The sequence below is a fragment of the Furipterus horrens genome, unplaced genomic scaffold (genome assembly GCF_987537825.1).
Source record: "Furipterus horrens unplaced genomic scaffold, mFurHor1.1.pri manual_scaffold_10, whole genome shotgun sequence".
In the NCBI taxonomy this organism is placed as follows: Eukaryota; Metazoa; Chordata; class Mammalia; order Chiroptera; family Furipteridae; genus Furipterus; species Furipterus horrens.
In genome coordinates, this window is record NW_028327180.1 from 67,317,119 (window position 1) to 67,340,731 (window position 23,613).

The window sequence follows — 23,613 nt, forward strand, 5'->3', positions numbered from 1 at the left end:
TCATATCAATCAAAATAGAGTATTATTCATGATTAACAACTAATGAACTACTGATACAATATAGAAGAATCACAAAAACATTATACAAAGTGAAGGAAGCAGATACAAAGGATAATATAGTGTTTCATTATGTTTATATGAAATGTCCAGAAAAGCCACAGCAATACAAAAAGTTAAAAAGGTTGGTGGTTGCTTGGTGCTGAGTATTGGAAGCAGGAGTGACAACCACAAGGTAAGAAGAGAGACTTTTACTGGATGATGTGTTTTAAAATTAAGTTGTTGTGATGATTATATATCTTTGTATATTTACAAAAATCATTGCTCTATACCTAAAAATGGTTAAGTTTTGAGTGTGTAAATACCACAATAAAGATGTTTTAAAGCAATAAAATAAGTTTCACGTTAAACTTCTTTCTATTTTAAATATTATTGAGGTCCAAGTTTCTTATTTTTACTGTGGCTAAAATATAAAGCCAATGTCTACCTAGCAAGATTCTCAGAAGAACTAAGTTAGATAACATATAGGAAGTTGTTCACAGAGTTTTATGGAAAATGCTGACTCAATGGAGAATAGTTTACATGCTATAATGGGCAATAATTTTAATTAGTACACCAAAATTCCCAGAGGTTAGTGATTTATCTACTTCTACTTAACATTTTCTTATCATCTTACTTAGGGCATGATGCATAATAGGTTTTTATACACATGGGATAAAAATATAAAGAATTCATGTATGAATATACCAGTGCTCACTAAATAGTTTTATTTTTAATTGTGGTAAAATTTATACACATGAAATTTACCATGATAACCATTTTAAACTGTACAGTTTATTAAGACTAAGTACATTGACATGATAGAGCAACCAATCTCCAGAACTATTTTCATCTTGTAAAACTGAAAATTTATGCACATTAAACAACTATCCATATCCTTCCCCCCTAGGCCTTAGAAACCACCATTCTACTTTCTGGCTCTATAAACTCAACTGCTACTCTAGAAACCTCATATTAGTGGAATCATACAGCATTTCTACTTTTGTGACTGGCTTATTTCACTTAGCATAATCTCCTGAAGTTTCATAATGTTGTAACATGTGTTAGAAATTCTTTCCTGTTTAAGGCTGAATAAGGTCCCACTGTGTGTGTATACACATTTTGTTTATCCATTTATTTGTCAGTGAAGACTTATGTTGCTTTCACCTCTTGGCTATTGTAAATAATGTTGTTATGAACCAACATCGGTATGCAAATATTTCTTTGATACCTTGCCTTCAAATCTTTTGAGAATATGCCCAGAAGTAGAATTACTGCATCATATGGTAATTCTGTTTTTTAATTTTTGAGAAATCACCAGTATTAGTGGTTGTGCCATTTTACATTCCACCAACAGTGTGCAAGGTTGTTCCACATCTTTGTCAACACTTATTATTTTCTGTTTTTGATAGTAGCCATTCTGTGTGTATGAAGTGCTATCTCATTCTGATTTTTATATACTTTTTGAAGAATTCTTTGATTACAAGATCTTTATAAGGAAAAAGGTCATGAAACTGGCTGACTGCACTTTTATAATGTGACTCCAAAACGTACACTCCAGTGGGTATTTTCTTTAAAACACTGATACTGATACAGAGTCCCATCTGGGTCGCCAAATTGTTACAGAACCCCTGGGCTGCTCCAATTGAAAACAAACCCACGGGCTCTTTAGTTAGGGGTCCGATTGCCTGCCGCCAGAATTACAACTCTTAAATACTTCAGTTGAGTGAAAAGAAAATTGTTTATTTAACAGTTACACATATCCTTGCTTTCCCCCTACCAAACCTAGCCAGTTTTAGGAAGGTTAGAAACACTGTTTCCCTACTTCCCAAACACAGTTCAGCTTTACTAGCAGCTGCCAATCATTTAATCTGATTGGGGAGGTCCTTTCTGTGCTGTGGTGTCCTTCAGCTCTCAATTCAAAACCGCCGGGATTCTCAGCCTCCTTGCAAACTGTCTTCTTTCTGTAAACCACGTGGATCTCCTCTCCTTCTCCAGAGCACCCCTGCAAACACCCGCCAGCGAGGGAGACAGCCCCAGAGCATGCCGTCCCCTAAAGTGTTCGCAGCTGCCTATATATCCCTGACGGCATCCTCTGACGCAGTAGGTGTTGCCAACAGTCCTGACCATTCATAGAACTCCACATAGGCTCTGTGTGCTTTCCATACCATCCCCTGGTTCAAGACTCCTCCCATCCACCTGAGGCCTTGGAAGCATCCAAACAATTTTGCATAATGAAAGCCACCAGCCACCAGCCTCAGGAGTGTGGAGGCATTCTGAAAGCTGCTTCCTTCTCCCCATCCCCCAGCCGCAAACTCAGGGGATTTTTGGACTCCCCTGTTTCTGTAACAATACTAGATATTGTAAATTAAGAAATAGCTTCTTCATAGATCCCACATGTTAATAAAAATGCAAAAAATTATTTACCTCAAAAAAATACACTCGTTATACATGGCAGATTGATACTCATCTTCTGGTAGTCAAAATAAATTTCTGTCATTAAAATAAACATTTAAATAAATTAGCATTTTGCCACTCAGCTAAAGGTTGCCTCTTTTTTAGTTTGGAGGAAAGAAATGGAAAAACATCAGTCTTATGCCACAAATAGATACTCTGGGCTAAAAAACAAAAACAAAAACAAAAAACAGTGTCATCTGGCATTCAAAGATCAATCACCTATCACTTATTTATGGAGAGAGAAAAAATGAGAAGATAAACTTTTCCGAAGCCTCAGAAACCTTACAGTATCTTTGAATAGGTTTTTCAATGCATTCAATTATGAAATAACTTATAATTAATTGATTGATCGATTAAAGTTCTTATTGCCTAGTATTTGTGATCATAACCTTTGAAACTATTGTTTTGATTACAGTTACCCAGAGTGTGCACACGCTTTAGCTGAAAGGCATTTTAATAAAGGTAACATCATTTAACATTTTAATGAGTGAAATATTTATTATTTTAAATTGCAATAGTTTTGCTCTAACAAGTAATGAAAACATTAGCTTTTCAATCTGTAATTGAATAATTAAACATAGAGAATCAAAATCCTGAAATCACAGGAAGTTAGAGTTGGAAAAAAATTTGAATGCTTTATATCCCATCTTCTGTCACATAAGATTCACCTGGTCATCTGTGAATTGAAGGCTCTGATTGAGAAAACTCTAATTGTCTGTAGGGTGCACCACAAAATGCAATTACAAGAAAAGCCATATTGATGTGCAGCCCCATCAATATTCACATACACCAAAATGTTCAAAATCAAATTTCTTGCCTTTTTTCCTAAAGTGAAAGAAAGAGGGGAGGGGAATTTCAGAGTTTTGAGGAAGAAATGTAGTGTATTACATTCTTTTTAATATTAAAAAGGACAGAACTGAAAAAATTGGTAAAATCCAAATAAAATCTGTAGGTGAGTTAATAGTGACATACCGATGTTAATTTCTTAGTTCGTATAAGTGTGTCAGACCCTGGCTGGTTTGGCTCAGTGGATTGAGCGTCGGCCTGCGAGCTAAGTGTCGCTGGTTCGATCTTCCAGTCAGGGCACATCAGAGAAGGAAAACTCTGACTCCAAAAAACCTCCGCTGCCTTGCGGCATACCTCTTCAGGGAAAGGCTAAGGGAGTAAACCCCGACAGAAAATCCGGAGCCGGAGTCCCTAAGGCGGTTTGACGTTGTAGTCAACACCGGCAACTCCTGCGGCGCACCTGAAGCCAAGCTGTATTGACTCCGTCTTTCCCTTGGATCCTTCAGCTGCGAAGAGAGGGGGGGTCTGCTGCATGGACAACAGCAGACCCTCCATATCACCCTGCCCAGGCTCTGTAGCTTCAGCTCCACTGGAGAGGACACTCCAGCGTCATTGCAAGATGTCGATTCAACACGGGAGGAGACAGATACCGTGTCACTCCCGAGTCGGACTGCACAGCCATTCTCGGCGGTGCAGATAGACTCTGAAGAAGCTACACCATCGTCTCTCGAGATGGACGGCTGCCGACGACGATGACAAGTGTGTCAGGGTTCTACAGGTGTTAACCTCAGGAGAAACTGGGAAAATGATACAGAAACTTGGTACTATCTTTGATATTTTTCTGTATATCTAAAAATTTTCCAAAATAAAAACTTTTTTAAAGAAAGCATTTTAACTCCCTGGGTAATATAACTGCAGAAAGTACATTTCTTTCTATAAGTTTGACCCTACATTGCATATATTGGACCAATTTCTATGGTGCAAAAATACGTGGCTAATATGCATGCAAGAAAGCACTTCTCAACAATGAGGATTTGAACATGGAGCTTAATGGAGAGACAGTGCTTGACTTTCAGAAATAGGTGAGCTCTCGTCGGCAGCCGTCCGTCTCGAGAGACGATGGCGTAGCTTCTTGAGAGTCTACCTGCACCGCCGAGAATGGCTGTGCAGTCCGACTCGGGAGTGACAATCCCTGCCGCACTTGGTACAGGTGAAGGCAGATGGCCGTTGTTGCTGCTGTTGACGCTGCTTCCGCCTCGATCTTTTCTGGACCGCCTCCTCGTTGCGCGCAGCCTCTGCACGTGACGTACCTTGCCTGACCGCGAGCCTCCAGGCTAGGCGATCGTCTGCTTGAACTTCCCATGTGTTGAGATTGATGGAGCATTGTGTCATGTCCTTTTTGCAGATGTCTTTGAACCGCAGTTTTGGGCGCCCTGTCATCCTCTTACCTTCTGCTAGCTCGCCGTAGAGGAGGTCTTTGGGAATACGGCCTGCATCCATTCTTTTGACATGGCCGAGCCACCTGAGGCGTCTCTCACTAAGAACTGCATGCAAACTGCTCATATTGGCTCGCTTCAGCACCTCGGTGTTGGGGACTTTATCCTGCCAGGTGACATGCAGGACGCGTCGCAGGCACCTCATGTGGAAGCTGTTGAGTTTCCTTTTGTGCCTTGCGTAGGTGGTCCACGTCTCGCTGCCATAGAGGAGAGTGCTGAGTACGCAGGCTTGGTAGATGCGCAGTCTGGTTTTCTCAGTGAGGCTGGAATTGTTCCACGCTCGCCGGTTCAGTCTGGCCATAACTGTGGCTGCCCTGGCGATTCTCCGGTTGACCTCCAAGTCGACTGACAGAGAGCTCGAGATGGTGGACCCGAGGTAAGTGAAGTCGTTGACAACCTCCAGGGTGTACCCGTCGATGGTGATGCATGGGGGAGTCCCCGTGCCTTGAGCCATAACATTCGTCTTCGTCAGGCTGATGGCTAGTCCGAACTCCTTGCATGCGTGGGAAAGGCAAGTGACTAGCTGCTGGAGTCCCTCTTCGGAGTGTGATGTCAAAGCTGCGTCATCGGCGAAGAGCATCTCACGGATGAGCACCTCTTTGACTTTGGTCTTGGCTCGTAGATGGGCCTGGTTGTAGAGCTTGCCATCGGATCTGGTGTGAATGAAGACACCCTCGCTGCAGTCCTTAAAGGTGTATTGGAGGAGCATGGAGAAGAAGATTCCGAACAGCGTAGGCGCGAGGACGCAGCCCTGCTTTACTCCGCTGCTGACTGGGAAGGCCTCAGAGGTTGCGCCGTTGTAGGACACCGTGCTGTGCATGTTGTCGTGAAAGGACATGACCACAGCAAGCAGATGTGGCGGACAGCCAATCTTCCGTAGCAAGCTGAAGAGACCGCTTCGACTGACCAGATCAAACGCCTTCGTAAGGTCGATAAAGGCGAGGTAGAGTGGTTTATGCTGCTCGTGACACTTCTCCTGCAGCTGGCGTAGGGAGAAGATCATGTCCACTGTTGATCGGCCAGCTCTGAAGCCACACTGGGACTCTGGGTAGACGCGGGAAGCAAGGGTCTGCAGGCGGGCAAGAGCGACCCGGGCGAATACTTTGCCGACGACGCTGAGGAGAGAGATGCCCCGGTAGTTGTTGCAGTCGCTGCGGTCTCCTTTGTTCTTGTACATGGTGATAATGTTGGCGTCTCTCATATCCTGAGGGATGTAACCCTCCTTCCAGCAGAGACAGAGTAGATGGTGGAGCGGCTGTAGCAGTACTGGTTTCCCGCTCTTTAGGATTTCTGGAGGGATTCCGTCGCTTCCTGGTGCTTTCCCGCAAGCGAGGCGGTCGATGGCTTTGCTGAGCTCTGCCGCAGTAGGTGGGGTGTCTAGCTCCTCCATGACTGGTAGGTCTGGGATGGTGTTAAGAGCAGTGTCTGTTACGGTGTTCTTCGTTGCGTACAGCTCGAGGTAGTGCTCGGTCCACCGCCGCATTTGCTGTTCCTGGTCAGTGATGACCTCACCTGTCTTGGACTTAAGGGGGGCGATCTTGGAGGGGATTGGGCCTGTTGCCTTCTTGATACCCTCATACATTCCTCGTGCGTTGCCTATATCGGCAGCTTCCTGAATGCTTCTGCACAGGTTTAGCCAATAGGTGTTGGCACAGTGGCGGGCGGTCTTCTGGACTTTGTTCCTGGCAGCCCGTAGAGCTTGAAGTGTACTGGGAGTGGGCGTGACCTTGTAAGCCAGTAGGGCCTTCCTCTTAGCCTCGATCACGGGTTCCATTTCTTCCCAGTGAGCCTCGTACCAGTCAGCATTCTTCCGCTCTTTCTTCCCGTAAGCAATAATGGCGGAGTTGTATATGGCGTCGCGGAGACGTGGCCAATTGGATTCGATAATGTCATCTGCCGCCACTCCCTCGCCGAGTGCATCTTCCATCTTGTTGATGAATTGCTGGGTCTTAACTGGGTTGCTGGCACAACTGGTGTTGATGCGTGGGCGACCCTTCATCTTGGAGTGGTGCAACCTCTTCGGCATGATGCGCACCTTGCTTACCACGAGGGCATGGTCCGTGTCGCAGTCTGCACTGTGGTAGCTGCGGGTGAGGAGGGTGCTGCCAATATCCGTTCTTCTGGTGATGACGAGGTCAAGCTGGTGCCAATGGCGGGAGCGGGGGTGCCTCCATGACACCTGGTGGATCTCTTTGCACTTGAAGAATGTGTTTGTCATGCACAGGCCGTGGTGACACGAAAGCTCAAGCAGTCGCTGACCATTCTCATTGATCTTTCCTCTCCCAAAGTTTCCAAGGCAGGTGGGCCAGGCCATGTGGTCGGCTCCTACTCTTGCGTTGAAGTCTCCAAGGAGATAGAGAGCGTTACTACTGGGGATCTTGGATAACGCTTCGTCCAGTGCATGGTAGAACTGTTCTTTCTCTTCGATGGTGGCGCAGAGGGTTGGGGCGTACGCGCTAAGAATGCTGACTGGGCCGAAAGTTGTTGACAATCGGAGGGTAAGTAATCTCTCTGTGCCTCCTGTGGGTGGCTCTATGGAGTTAACAAGCGTGTTCTTCACAGCGAACCCAACACCGTGCTGTCTTGGTTGGTCCGGAGACTTCCCTTGCCAGTAGAAGGTGTAGTTGGTTTCTCTGATAGTTCCGTTGTCGGCCAACCGGGTCTCCTGTAGAGCCGCAATGTAGATGTTTAGTCGTGCCAGTTCCCTATCGATGACAGCGGTTTTCCTGGCACCCTTGATCCACGGAAGGTCTGCAGTAAGTCCGGGGCACATGGTCCTGATGTTCCAGCTAGCGAGGTGAAGAGCCGGAGGCTTCTTTCTTGTTGTTTGCTTGGAATTAACTGGTGTGGGTGTTTTGTGGCCCACTTTTCGAGAGGCGCCTCTCTGATCCCCACGCACCCAGTGGGGCAGGCGAGCCATGGCGAGACGGCACCTAATTGGCTGGGGCTGCCCAGCTTGAGGCTGGCGGTAGCTGTCCAGTGAGGTGCGATGACCTCTCCCACCGTCAGAGGAGACCCCTGGCACTCGTTTCCTTCGCCAATCGGATGAGCTTATAACCGGTATCTGTCTCCTCCCGTGTTGAGTCGACATCTTGCGATGACGCTGGAGTGTCCTCTCCAGTGAAACTGAAGCTACAGAGCCTGGGCAAGGTGATATGGAGGGTCTTCTGTTGCCCATGTAGCAGACCCCCCCTCTCTTCGCAGCTGAAGGGTCCAAGGGAAAGACAAAGTCAATACAGCTTGGTTTCAGGTGCGCCGCAGGAGTTGCCGGTGTTGACTACAACGTCAAACCGCCTTAGGGACTCCGGCTCCGGATTTTCTGTCGGGGTTTACTCCCTTAGCCTTTCCCCTGAAGAGGTATGCCGCAAGGCAGCGGAGGTTTTTTGGAGTCAGAGTTTTCCTTCTCTGATTTTAGAGATGGTAAGGATGGTCAATGCACATTTCTTCTGCGCACTTGAAAGCTGTTGCCGGCCTCACATTATGCGAACATTAACTGCTCTGTTAGATATTTATTATACCTGAAATTGGCACTGGATTTTGAAGTGCTTTCAAAAACCCATTCCCAGCCATCCAACTTCCCTCAGACACTGCTGTGTATCTTGCTTGGAGGAAGGAGTTTCATTAGTTGTCTGAGATCTACTCACTTACTTTATAGGGTGTCCACGTGCCCGCCAAGGGAAAGGCAAAAGATTTGGTCTCACTTCTTCATTTGATCCTTGATGCCAGACACTTCAATTTCTCCCTGTATACCAGTGGTGCTTTCTAAGCTGCTACCCAGGTGCTGGAGCTCAGTGGGAGTGAGTCTGAATAGGTGAGTCCATGTATGGGTTCTTTAAGGTGAACTGCTGAGGCTTCAGAAGTTTCTTCCACCAACTCAATTCTTGCTGGTTTTCGCAGCCTGAAGTGGTGGGGACTTTTATTCCTGGCACTGGAATCCTGAGCTCGGGAAGAGTCGGGATAGAGGTACACTATTTAGGGCAAGTACACAAGGATGCAGAAAAGGCTACAGGGAGGATAAAAACAGGAAATATTGGGTAAAGAAATTCCCTAGGTGAGCTCTGCTTGCTCCTAAAGGCACATGGCCTTTCTTACATGCTTAGTCCTCATTCAGTCTTGAGACCCACCTAGATTTGAGTGAGGAAAATTTAGAGATTGTCTTAGTGGTTCTTCAGATGCCCATTTGGGGAATTAAATCTGCAAAGATTTTGGGAGATAAAACACCTATGAGAAAAAATGAGGAGGGAGATAGAAGAGCTGGCCAAACAATTAGTATGCAACTCCTTCAAAGTCAAAGAGACAGGAAGAGAGACTGGATGGAGGTGTTCTAGAATGTCTTGCTCTCCAAGAGAGATTCAGAGGCTGTCATGGATTTCAGGAGACAAAATGGGCCATCAGAGGAGTCCCTTACGAGCATAGATGGGCCCTTTGTGATAATTTCAGAGTGCAGGGATCAGTTTTGGTCCCTGCATGATTGTGCTCCCTGCAGCTTGAGGTCTGCATGGGTCAATATCATAACCACCACAGGTGTCTACCATTCTCATCTGGGCTTTGGAATTACATTATATTGGTTGATAGTGTGTCATGAGTAACTCATAATTAAGTTAAATAATTGACTTATACATTTGCACAATTTTATGCAAAACTATAGTGAGAGCTTAAACACAAAATTACTTTCAGAAATAAGAACTTCAGAGAAAGGGACAAGTGTTGTCCCTAATTTTTTACAGAGATCTTCATTATTTTCTATGTATGTTGTACCTGGGTAATCAGCAACACAGAATTCGCTATCACTTTGCTGTCACGATATCCCTTGGAAGAGCAAATGTTTACTATGGTGTGCTCTCATGCATTCAGTGCAGAAAATACGTCTGTTGCCGTAAATTTTTGCATTGGTTGCACAAATTGGATCCCATTCTGGATCAAGTCACTAGATAATGTGGATATGGTTGAAAATTTGGCTGTTAAACATAGAGAAACAAAAATGTATCAAGGCATGAAACTTTGAATAAAATTGTATTTAATCTTAATATGAGATGTCATGCATCAAAATTGAAAAGCAAGTCTAGATGTAGTTTTAAAAAACTGATGTTCACAGCCCAAACTATTAACATGATCTTACAAACCTGCTATTATTTTTTGGAAGGTCATAGAAGTGGCTGAAAATGCTTTTATAATGCAGTGACCACAGTTCTCATCTCCCCTGACATCATTCTCCTCCCAAATATAAACAGAAATCACGAGACTGACTTTTTTAGTTATCATTCCCATGTCTTTCTTGATTAGTTTACTGTATAGATAAGTGTATGTCTGTGTGTATTTGTGCATGTTTGTATAAACAGATATAAATACAACTTGTTAAGTGTTGACTGTATTGATAATTTACATAAATAAGCAGTTCTGTGTATATGCTTACATCATCTGCTTTTAAAATCTTTTGAGACTAGGTTCGGTCCAATATTTAGAGCTGTTAAATTTTTCATCTCTATGTAATATTACACTATGTGGATATATTATTTAATCCACACTTAAGTGTATATTTAGGTTTGTTCCTTTTAACTTTTGCTGTGCTAATATGAACACCCTTTAACCTTTTTCAGATGCTTGTATAAACAACATTTATGTCAATTTGTTAAATTTTTTTGTAACGGGAAATGCCCATTTTTATATTGTCCAGATAGTGACAAATGGTTTTATATGGCTGCTAAGTTTGTGTTTCTTGACTTTAGTGTAAGAGTAACACTTTTTTTTTTTTTACTTTTTGAAATATCTCTCTATTCTATATTTTGTTTGATAAATTTAGCTGTTCAAATATACATATAAAAAGTAATTGTTTATCTTTTTATCCTCCCATCAGTATTAACTTACTGAAAACCTGAAGTCTGGGTATGATGGTTTAGGTGCAAAAGGATTTTCTGCAAACCAACACATAAATAAAAACGTTAATAAAGAGGAAGGAGGAGGAGGAGCAAGAAAAGGATGAGGAGGAGGAAGTCAAAATAGGGGGTAGGAGAGAGAGGAGGAGGGGAAAAACAGGAGAAGAAAGAGGATGATGAGGAGAGGAGAGAAGAATCAAAGAAGTAGATAAAGGAGGAGAAATTGGGGCAAAGTGATCCGGAGGAGAGAATCCAACAGAGCCCATATCTCTAAGCAGCTAAAACATATGTAAATTGCTTACTCAAGACTCCTACAATTAATGAGGCAAGACTTTCATGTCATTAGCAAAAGAAAAAATTTACAAAATAATACCAAATTTGGAAATATTTTTAAATTCCCAATTTTTCCTCTGTGAAAAATAATCTCATGTATTATTTTTAATAATCCCTAACATTCTCCTTTGAAGATATTGATGTTTTTCTCCTTATTTTTTTATAGATAAGACATCCTAGACAGAGAAGACAATGCTTTACCGTATGTCACTTCAATATGAAGATATCAATTAATTCTTTTAAAAGAGATTTTATTTATTTTTAGAGAGAGGGGAAGGGAGGGAGAAAGGGAGGAACAGAAACATTGACATGTGAGAGAAACCAGGGACCATGCACCCCAACTGGGGACTGGGCCTGCAGTCCAGGCATGTGCCCTGATGGAGAATCAAACCATGACCCTTCACTCTGGAGGACAATGCCCAACCAACTGAGCCACACCAGCCAAGGATTAATCAGTACTTTGATTTGCATATGTGTGTGTGTGTGTACCCAGTACCTCACAGGTGACTTATTCTGAAATTCATGGTCCCCTCTGAGCTCTGAGAAAGTTAATTATTGCTAAAGGTGTCAATGTGCTCTCTCCTTAAACAAAGGTTTGTCTTTGGGGACTTAGAGTGAGTGATCAAAAAATCAGAATATGTATCAAGCAATACCAAACCTAGAAGAAATAATTTCTCTCACAGTTTGCATTTAACAACCATGGAATCTACCTCCAATGAGGAAAAAAAAATTTATGTAATGTTCTTTGGTCATATTTGAACGAAGAGCAAAGTTCTGCCTATTCTAATCCACTGTTCTGTCTCTACTTGTTCCAAATGGAAAATAAGAAAAAGCCATCCACTATGCAATTTTATTTTTTAATTAATTTTTTAAAATTAAATTTATTGGGTGTGAAATAGGTTAATAACATTATGTGGGTTTAGCGTATACAATTCTATGATACATCATCTGTGTATTGCACTGTGTCCCCACCACCCAAAGTCAGATCCTCCTCTGTCACCATAAGGTTGACCCTCTTCTCTCCCTTACTACTCCCCAGTCCCCTTCCCTCTGGTAACCACCATACTGTTTACCTGTGTCTATGAGTTTTTCTTGGTTTCTTTGTCTTGTTTCTTCATTTGTTGCTTTCAGTTTTATAGCCCACATCTGAGTGAAATCATACTGTTTTTGAATTTTTCAGTCTGGCTTAAAGGGCACTTGTAATATGCCCTTTCTCACTTTACCAGCTCAAGGTTTACAAATCCTATAGCATAACACTCCTCTGTTCCTAGATGACAGCAGCCATCTCCTGCATTTTCTATGATGGGAAATGCTTCACCTCAGACTGGAAAATGTACTTACCAGAATAAAGAGGAAACGTCATGGCAACAAGGAAAATAGCTTTGGTCCATGATGAGAAGAAAGACATTTTATCAAGTCTGTAGAAGGAAATTTTGGCAAGTTTACAGGACACAGGGTCACATTTCCCATTTCCTAGTGAAAGTTTCTTATTGGTAAAGAAATCCCTCCACCCCCTTCGAGTCTTAGTGAAGGTGGACTAGAGTCTCTTTTCTTCCCCCGACTCTCACATTCAATAGGACGTATATATGAATAGCAGGCCTCCTATACATGTGAGAGCAATCCCAGGACAAGTCCTCTTAGCACACCTCATTCCCACCCATTGGCTCAGCTCACAAGAAGCCTGGGCTGCATTTAAGAACATGGGCACATCGGAGTCTCCGTTTTCCTCACAATATATCATAGAAGCGTTTCAGGAAGGACTGACCCGGAACCATCCTCAGATCAGCACTGCACACCCAGGGCACCGCGTAGCTTCCCCGCCTGACCTACCTGAGACAGAGGGCAGTGGAGACGAGCCTAGGAGACGAGGCCTACAGCTCCGGAGACTGTGAATATTCTGTTCTCCTTTCCCCTCAACCACCTCCACCAGCTGAGGAGTCTCCTTTATCTGCCTCTGGTGAGCCGCTTGCTGGGTAAAGTAGATGCCTTAAGGCAGATAAGACCCTGAGGTAGTTTGGGTTCTGCACCACAAACCATCTCAATAGGTCTTCCCTCAGCAGGAGATTTGGGCCAATCTGATCTGATGAACACAAAGTATGAGAATGGGAAAAAAGTAATAAGAATAATTATAGATCCTAAGAGAGAGCAAATATATGTAAGCCTTTCAAGCTATTGAGTTGGAAAGGACAAGAGAATCAAAGCCAGCAACAAAGAGTTTCATAAAATGTAATACGGCCCACGCCTAAAGCCTCAGTATTTTGTAACACTATAGCACAGTAGACTTGATTGGATATTTATTTGAAATCTGAACTCTCCTTAAAGTGTAAATGTAAATTTTTCATTTTGCAATAATTGTAGATTCACATATAGTTGTAAGAAATAATAGAGTTCACCTGAATCCTTTAACTAGTTTCTCCCTATGAGAACACCTTGTAAAGTTACAGTACAAATTCCCAAGCAGGATTTGACATTGACTAGAGACCTTTTATCAATGTCAGGTGTCACCTTCAAGATGGTGAGTCAATTGTTTATAAATGAAGTATGTTTATGATGAGTATCTGGACAGTCATCTCTGAAGTCCAGACTAGAGGATAGGATGTGAATAGTAGAAATAGGAGAGACCTTACTATGCTAATCATTTCTCAATATATATGTGTATCCAATCATCACATTGTCCACCTTAAATTTATACCATGTTTTATGTCAATTACATCTAAATAAAACTGGGGAAAAAATAAAGGAGTCTCATGGAAGTGAGATTGAGGCCACATGGAGTAATGCCTTAAATTATATGTCTCCCTAATTAACTAATCTTCATAATCTGATTTCTGAAAAGACTTTGGTTGTTGGAAGACTTGAGTTCAAATCCCATCTATCACTGAGTAACTTTGACACAATACTTACTTAAATTGGCTAACAAGCAACTGTTTAAATGGGCAAGTAACAATTCTTGTCTCTTAGATGTTAGAGATGAAATATTAAGACAGTCTGCATTCAAGTTGAGTGTTAGACTTACATTTGCCATCCTAATCTAACCTGCCCTTTGAGGCAGTGGGAAAAGCTAGGATTTAGACAGGAAACTTTGAGTGTAGCACTGTTCAATTCCAATTTATCAGAAGAACACAAAATCTGATGAGTGCAGAAAGTGCTCCATTTTTATAGTTAAATGAATAGTATTCTTACAGTAACTCTTTGAATTATTTACATAGACACCATGAGAGGGATCTATGGCAAATCAGTCCTTCTGGTGCAGGACATTTGAGGAAAAAGGAAACTAAAGCTTGGAGTTGAAATGATTGTGAAGCTCTTTATTTCTCACACACTCAACTTCTCCATACACACATATTTATTTATCAGCCGACATTAGGAGCAGGAGAGGCTGCCTGTCAATCAGAGCAGACTATAAGATTTAAAAAGAAAATTTTTTATTAGCCATTAAAGGGAACGTTAGAGGTATGAATTGAAAGTTTCATGAAGAAAGAAAAAAGCATACATTATTTAACTTGCACCAGAGGTGAGGTAAGACAGGAAGACTGTGTCTTTAACATAATATCAACATTAAAAGAGAGAGAGAGAGAGAGAAAATGGGAAGTAAGAGCAGTATTTAGTCTCACAGTGTCACTGTCCCATATGTTGTGGGCAGAGAAACCCATTCCTTGGTGCAATAACAGGAAGGAGCTACTTGAAGTTAACATAAGCTAAGACTTGGATGCAACCTTTTCTCAGGTCACTGAATAATGTGGGTTTTTTGTTTAGTTTGGTGTTTTTAGTTATTTTTTTTGAATCTTCAAACTTTGAAAAAACAACTTAAAAAGTCCACATTTCCCAATATTTATAAGGAGTCTGAAGTCTTCTAGACTGTCTCCTGTCTCAGAAGAGACCAAATTTGTTTGGTGTCATATATCATGCTATAAAGATGCCTCAGGCAGTGATCAATACAAATGTATCTGGGTCAGACCATTCTAATTCAGAACAAATGCACCCTTTCAAGGAAATAATACAAAAGAATCACTTGACTGAGCATGGTATGCCACCATTTCATGTTAAAAGGCATACTGTGTTAAATTATCTCAGGAATGACTTTAATAGTAAGAATCAAGCCAGAACTTTCATGATTGGACTACCATTATGTTTCTTTCTCCTTAAACTACTTACTCTGTCTGTTACCCAGCTTTTCTCTACACTTTGATCTGGGCCATGTGCCCTACTGCATTGTCTGCTTTCCTGCTACCCTTGCTGTGTTGGACCCATGTATTCCAAATATAAATTACTGTCTAAATCCCCTACTGCTAAACAGAGCTCCCTTGGATATAAAAGTACTTGCATTAACCACTGACCTCTGTTCAGTCTCTCTGATGTCATTTTTATTAAAGTATTCTCTAAAAAAAAATAATGTATTTGTTTGTTTATTTTATTTTTAGAGAGAGAGGAAAGGAGAAAGAGAGGGAGAGAAACATCACTGTGGGGTTACCTCTCACTCATGCCCCCAACTGGGGACCTGACATGCAACCTCGTAATGTGCCCTGACTGGGAATCGAACCAGTGACACTTGGCTTGCAGGCCAATGCTTAATCCACTGATCCACAGCAGCCAAGGCTTAAAGCATTCTCTTTACTAGCTCTGATCCCATCATCATATTTGCTCTCATTCCTGTTCTTGAGACTCATGTTTCTAATTAATAAGATTAATATTCTAGTGAGATCCTCCTAATTAACTAGTTTTTAAAATGTGAAAGACTTAAAACACAATTCAGAAAATTTATTTTGCATATGGTTCCAGAATCTTCTGAAGCCAATCAATGCATCCATTTAAAAAACTCCTAAATCAGTTTTCTATCAGTGTCCAAAGACCACCTGGAATGTGATTTAAAACTGTAGTTTGTTACCAGACCTACAGCATAAGTATTTCTAGAGTAGATAATCTTTTTTTTTATATGCAATCCTGGTATTTTTATATCTATTAGCACTTACAAATTGCTACTTTAGGTCCTGAAGTATTAGTCACTTCAGCACTTTGGGAACAGATAGGTCTATGACACAAGGTTTGGGGAAGTCTAAAAAATAAACATAAAAATAAAAATAAAAATCAGAAGCAACTCTGGAACTGACTTTATTCGCAGTGGAACAAACTTGAAAATAATGTAGGATCCATTATATCTATAAGACTCGCTGACCTTAGTAGAACTCCCAGGGAAATCCATTGCTTAAAGAGAATTGAAAGAGAATTTTGAGGTTCCAGGCAATTTGGTTGCTGTAAATGTTTAGCATTTTCCTTCATGATCTAGACTTAGATTTCCATCAGTCAACCTAGAAAAAAGATATTGAGAGAAATCAAGTATCAAGTAATTGTGGCATCACCATAGAGAGAAAATGTGATTATTTAAAAATCACATGGAAGAAAGCAGGCCTAGGCTCTGGCTTGCCTGTCTCATATGGACTGCTCTGAGAATTTGTAAACTTCGTGCCAGGCCTTTCTGGTCCCTGGGCCAGGTGCCTTGTCTATAAAAGTATAGAATGGGTGCTTACCTTTTTTTCAACTCTAACTTTTATGACTATAAGGTATGTTTGCTTTTAACACTTATTTATTTCCACAATAATGATTTACCAAGCACTTAATAAACTACGGAACTATCAAAAACAAGAAAGGTATGATTTTACCTTATTCCTACCTTCATAGATGAACATTCTTACCTTTTCAAAGCTGACATGTCTAACTGTTTATTAGCCACATGTTCTAATTTTAAACAGCTTTATACTCATCTTGTTTTTTTTTAGATAAAGTGTAATTCTTAACGGTTGCCATGGCTTACCAAAACCAACCTTTAATTTTGTTACTTAAGTTTAAAATACACCTTAGTAGTTTACAATTAGGGATCTGTGAGTTTCGAAGTCCCCTTTATTCTCTAGTAGATTTAATTTCTTTGCTTTTTAATTTTTTAATTCCAAAAAATGAAAGCTACATGGAAGCAAGGATTTCTGTGTATTTTGCTCATTATCATATCTCTAGTGCTTAGAGCAATGCCTGGTACATAGTAGATATTTAGTAGCTATTTGGTAAATGAATGGCTCAATAATAAATATGAGAAGCTGAATATAGCACATACCCTTGGGACAAACATCCAAGGCACTATTGTGAGGAACTACAAAAGCACAGAGAAAAATGTTCTTTACTCCGTTTGGTCAGAATAGTACTTTCTGGTCCAAAGAAACATCAAGTCCTCTTACCTTTTTTCTATATTAAATAGACAGTGGTTACCATAGGTTTTTCCATCAGAACCACAGACTGGTTTGTAGATAGAGTGACAACTTGTCTTTCCAGTTGAGTTCTTGCTGCTGGTGGTGCCAGTCTGTGGTAACGTGAAAGACCATTGGATAAATATGGGGTACTCAATTTAATTCTGCTATCGTAAGAAGACAAATATTTATTGCTCATTAACTATTGACTAAGCATTATACTAAACAAATCATTCTGTTGATCCTTTGTATTCCAATGTAATCCATGCAACAAGATGAGTATAAATCCTCCCCATTGTATAGTCACAGGCATACAGTGTACTTAAGTGACAAGCCCAAGACCATATATGGATTAAATACCCAAGCTGGGATTCAAACCCTGAGTTATTTGACTCCAGAGCCCCTGCTTTATCACATGTTAGAATGCCTTTACTTTAAGTTTCTAGACAAGCCTTTCCCTACCTCAGAAACCATAATTAGGGAAAAATCACACTGGCAAATACAAAACACATATGGTCATAATTTATTTCATCTTACTTCTTTCTCATTCCATGAAAGAAAATGAAGCAAGAGGTAGACTTATACAAAGTCAGTTAACTAATACCTGAAGGATTTCCTCAGAATCAAGTTATAGAATGACAGAAGCCTTTAAATATATAGAAGCTTTGACTAGCAGATGGGAACAGAAACATTAAATGCACTGGCGAGGTCCTTCAATAGGAAAGTTAGTCTTCTTAGAGCCAAGGAAAATGGACAAATACCTTGGCCTTTTCCATTGGTTTAGAGTTTACCATCCTCTTCATATCAATCCATTGCTTATATTCCCACATACTCTGTTAAATGATAATCTAAACACTCAGAGACCTTCTAGTGGTGGCATTAAGGTCTGGATGGCAGGAATGTCTATGGGAGATTGTGACTGCATGCCAGCCAAGATATAAAGACCAAGAGGGACAGGCAGCTTTCATTTCACATGGAGTTGAGGATCAGTTACAAGATAAAACTGAAGTTTCATTGAGATAATGAGATGTAGGTAGTGTTCTAAAAACTCTTTGGGATGTATTAAGTGACGTGTCCAGAGTCATTCATAGTTAAATGGAATTAGGAGGCTGGCAGTTGAGAGAGAGACTGACAAGTGAAGGCAGAGCACAGCAGAACTCAGAAAGTAATACAGGTGTCATGGATGTGCACCTGTTTTCACGATGGCTCCCAAACATCAGGCATGTATCTACTTATTTGACAAGTAGTTCAAGAGAACCCATTCTATGCCTGTGTTATTCTAGGATTTGGGAATCCAGGTTTGGAAAGAAACGGTGCTTTAAGAGTTTATGCTAATTGAGTGGACAATCAATTACAAAGCAATGAGGTACATGCCACATAAAGGATATCATTAGTGTTAGGAATACCTTTGTAGAAAATCAAAGGATTCTGTACAATGCATATAATAAGTTAGCAAGAATGGTATGACATGTCCAATCATGTCCCGTTAAGAACATGGGGTTCAGTCTTGACAACCCTTAAATGCCGTGCTCATGGCAGGGAGTATTTTATCCTCTAGGTAGTGTGGCACCACTAAAGAAGTTTCAGCAGAAGAGTGATATATCAAGTCAGATTTGTGACTTAGAAATACCACCAGAGTGCTTTGTAGATTATGGACGGGATGGAAATGAGCACGAAAAGTTAAATCTGGTGGAAATGAAGCTCAATTAATGAGGCTTTGAGCTAATCCAGTGTAGGTAGAAAGGTTTGAGTGGAAAGAGTAGAAGGAAATGAGAGATGTAATGGAAGATCATGATACTCACTAATGATCATAGATGTATACAAAAATAACCACCTCCAAATTCCCTCTCCTTTTGCTAACTGGTGTCATTGCAAAGTGCTGGTCATTAATACAGTGTATTCTGTTAACCATTTCAAAACTTGGAAAATAGAATGACTGAGATAAGTTGACTGGGGAAAATAAAAAAGAAATTAACACAAACCTGACTTTCCATATTGCCATCCAAAGGGTTGCCTACATTTTTTCTTTCTTGTTGATTATAAAAAGATCTTGGCTTTCTTTGTTGGCTAGAAGATCCTGGTTTTCCTTGCTGACTAGAAGATCCTGGTTTTCCTTGCTGACTAGGAGATCCTGGTTTTCCTTGCTGGCTAAGTGACCCTGAACCCCCTTGCTGGCCAGAAGACCCCAGCTTCCCTTGCTCGCTAGATGAACCTGAACCTCCTTGCTGGCCAGAAGACCCTGGCTTCCCTTGCTGGCTAGAAGATCCTGGTTTTCCTTGCTGACTAGAAGATCCTGGTTTTCCTTGCTGACTAGGAGATCCTGGTTTTCCTTGCTGGCTAAATGACCCTGAACCCCCTTGCTGGCCAGAAGACCCCAGCTTCCCTTGCTCGCTAGATGAACCTGAACCTCCTTGCTGGCCAGAAGACCCTGGCTTCCCTTGCTGGCTAAAAGATGCTGGTTTTCCTTGCTGACTAGAAGATCCTGGTTTTCCTCGCTGGCTAGAAGATCCTGGTTTTCCTTGGTGGCTAAATGACCCTGAACCCCCTTGCTGGCCAGAAGACCCCAGCTGCCCTTGCTGGCTAGAAGATTCTGGTTTTCCTTGCTCGTTAGAATTTCCTGAACTACCTTTTTGGTTTGATTCTCCTGAAGGCCCTTGCAGACCCCCAGCCTGATTTAAAAGTCCTGGCATCCCTTGTTGATTAAAACTCCCTGGTTTCCCTAGCTGGTTAGAATATCCTGGTTGTCCTCGCAGAATAAAAATCCCTTGTTTTCTTTGTGTGTTGCTATCATGTTGCTTATTAGATTCCTTTTGTCCTCCTTGAGGGTTAGCTTCATTTTTTCTCTCTAAGGTAAATGCAGGTTCTGAATCCTCTTGTAGTTTAATAACACTTGTCTTCAAAGTCTGAGTTGAAGACACTGGAATGATACCATAAGCACAAAAATAAAAATAAAGTTATTTAACTTCAAAAATTTAGAATCATCAGCATTCATCTCAAGATATAGTTTGTACTTAATGCCTCTTTGATTTTTTTTTAACCAAACCTGAAGACAGAATCATGTCATTACATCTCATAAATTGAATATTTTGGTTCCTCATTTCTTTCTTGACCCTATTACATGGTTTCCCAAAAGCATGGGGTCAAGAAAGCTTGCCCCATTTCTAAATCAGTGCGTGAATTGTTTGAACTAGGCCTTCATACTATTCCAAGTTCCTTTTAATGAACTCCTGATTAATTAAACAGACTCTGGTTAATGCCTTTTATAAACTTTCTCCATATCACAGAACCCTTTCCCATATTCCTAACATCACCTTACTGAAAATGTCATCACCTTCCCAGATGTAAAAGCTGTCAAGTATGAGCCCTCCTTTGATATTCTCTTTTCCATCTTTCTACTTGCTTTCTGTAGATGTAGTTTTTCCCTCATACCCTATTCCAAAGACGGTGGTTTTTCTTCTTCGGGACATACTTTCTTTTTCAATCAGCTTTATACCCACCATTTCCCATAAAGGCTTTAGTATCAATCCATCAGTCATACTCTTTCCTCTGTATTTTTCTCTTCTGACTACAAACTCTAAATACATGTTTGGCATTGCTATATATTGTAATAGGCATTCCTGATTCCTCACTTTTCTTCACCTTCCAAATCCATGTAACCATTACATGTGTTATTAATGTACTTTCTTTCAGCCATAAATGCTTGCTGAATACATACTAAATGTTACTTAGTAGGACACTGAAGTACACAAGAGATATGGTACCTGCCTTCATGAGACATACTTGTTTTAGTAAAGGACTTCATATGTATGTTTTTTTCTATGAAATATATATATATATTTCTTTTCCCTTCTCCCATCCTATCACTCAGCTCTATATTATTATTTTTTAACTCTATTACTTTTACTGCTCCCTAAATGACATCTCTGTACAACTTTTCTCACATCTAATCCATTTTCAATATCACTACAGACTGATATTTCTTAACAGAATAGGTCTGATCACCCCTGTACTCAAAACCTGAAAATGACTGTAATGCTTAAAATGAGAAGAGAACCATTATTTCTTGTGTTTCAATTATAAGCAGCTGAATGTCATAGGCACTTTACTTTCATTATTTCCTTTCACTAGGTATGAGAAAAGAATGGTCAAGCAGAAGGTCATAATTTGGAGACAAATTGGAAGAGGTTTCATTTATCCTAATTTTATTGTCTTGAGAAATGTATTACTTGTGTCATTTCTTATTAAGAAATTTACATTGTTGGCCAGATAACCTAACTGTACTATATGTTGGGTGATAGGCACCTAAGAAGAATGCAAGTAATGGTGGCTAATGCTAGCATCCATGTGATTCCTATAGCAACCTGTAGGAATGTATAATTATTTCAATTCTGTAAATGAGAAAACTGAGGAAAATAAGTTAAATAAGTTACCCCCAAAACATAAGCAGAACATCAAATAGAACCCTTTTCTGTTTGAGCACACAGGCCTGGATCACCACACTAAATCATGTCCTTTATGGAAAATAACTTGAGTGTATTCACAAACTCTCACAATCCTTTTAGACTGAACTTCCTTTCTAGTCTAATGTCTTATGTTTCCCCTTCCCTTGTTTCTGTTTCTCTTTAGGCACACCAAACTATCTATTGTTGCTTCATCTGATCACTACATTTATACCCCCGGTCTGTATGTTATCTGAAATTACCTTGTTGCATTTCTCTGTCTGATAGCTACTCCCATTTTAAAAATCAAAAAATTTCTGACAAAGTATTTCTAAATTGCTGAGCATTTCTAATTCTTTCCTTTGAGAAAGTTGGGAGAAAAGTCATTGAATGTAACTGTTCTTACCTGAGAACATGGCCAAGCACATGAAGAGAAGCAAAAGGAAAGTTTTCATGTTATCGCTGGTTGTTTCAGACTCAGTGGAGTTGGATGGAGCTAAGAGTAACTCTTCAGTAGACACTTTCTGGATAAAGCATGGTGATCACCACCATGTTATATATTTGAAAAATCCTCCACCCTAATTGCTAAACACGGTCATTGTGTTAAAAAATTACAGAGTAACTTTCACAAACTGAAAGGTGTTGCATCTTGAGTGGACTGTCATTTTAAAAATTAGCTTCACGCCCTAACTCCCATAAACATTCAAACTTTAATATGCTTCTATTGGATATGTTCCTCACAGAAAAATATTTAAAATGGAGAAACCCATCTGAAAAAGTAAATTCAGTGTTCACTTTTTTTTTAAATTAAGGGAGGACTTAGGTTCAGTCAGTAGTCTTATTGATCCTGTAAAGTTTGTATGTGCACAATAAACATTCCCATGACCTTTTCCTGCAAATAAGTTATGTGCCAATTACTTACTTCAAATTATATTTTAAAAGCAAGTCAACTTACATTGAGTATTGGTCATTAGTAAATGAGGAGCACATTTATTGGGGGATGATGATGGGTCATGCAGTTTTATGAGGCAACAAGGGACAATAGATTTCATGTTTGAGAACAACATTACACTCTTGGCCTTCTTGCCTCAAGCTATTATGCCAAACAGAAGCTCATGTGAAATTCACCTCGAGATATTTAGTCAGTCATAAACTCAATGTTATAAAACACTAGAATATTGTGTTCAAGGTTGGCCGCTCCATAGAGGAAAAACTTGAATTAATTGAAGCATGTCCAAAGAAAATGACCTGGATAAAATGAGATCTGAGGACCATAGAGAAAAATGTTTGTTGATGGTAGTAAGAAAAATAAGCTTGACATCGACATTGTATTCATCCTCTGAAGGGCCTTTGTAAAGAGAAGGAAGATAGAACTTGATCTGTGTAGTTCTGGATGACAGAACTTGTTCCAGTGTAAGTGCAGGATAAACATTTTTGAATTCTAAAGAAAATTTTAGCTTTTGGAAGGGAAATGAGCAAGATGATTCTTACAATCCCTTCCAGTTCTAAGCATCCTCTGATTTAGGGCTTATGGATTGCATTTGACTTTCACATTAGCTTATTTAGAAGGGTAATTTTTAAAATGATAAATGATTTATTTTATACAATCCAACAATTTTAAGGCACCAAAATGACAAATTAAAAAATTTTTATAGAAAGAAGGCAACTTTTCCCCCTACATAATTTTCCTCTGTACTTACTAGAATTACTATAAATGTATATAAATCCCATATAATATATCCCACATAATGTACCTCATATAATCTACCCTATATTATATATGTGTATATATACATTTTTAAAAGATTAAATGCTTTTTACCAAAACTTCATTATGAAAAGTTTCAAAATATAGACAAGTTGAAAGATTTGTACAGTGAAAACCCATATACATACCACCAGAATTCTTCAATTAATATTTTGCTGCATTTGGTCTACTACGTATTGGTCAAAATAGGTAA

The 23,613-nt window shown here is 40.2% G+C and overlaps 1 protein-coding gene across 1 annotated transcript in view; it reads right to left on the reverse strand.

Annotated features, from left to right (window-relative positions):
* MARCOL (MARCO like) overlaps window positions 1-22,108 on the reverse strand; it is a 42,937-nt gene extending 20,829 nt beyond the window's left edge. Inside the window, exons 1-3 of the mRNA XM_090290238.1 lie at window positions 22,060-22,108; window positions 19,197-20,131; window positions 12,812-12,950 (exon numbers count right to left, since the gene is read on the reverse strand). Coding sequence (XP_090146364.1) covers window positions 12,812-12,950; window positions 19,197-20,131; window positions 22,060-22,108 — 1,123 coding nt within the window. The remainder of the gene's footprint in view (window positions 1-12,811; window positions 12,951-19,196; window positions 20,132-22,059) is intronic.
* Window positions 22,109-23,613: the final 1,505 nt, after the last annotated feature.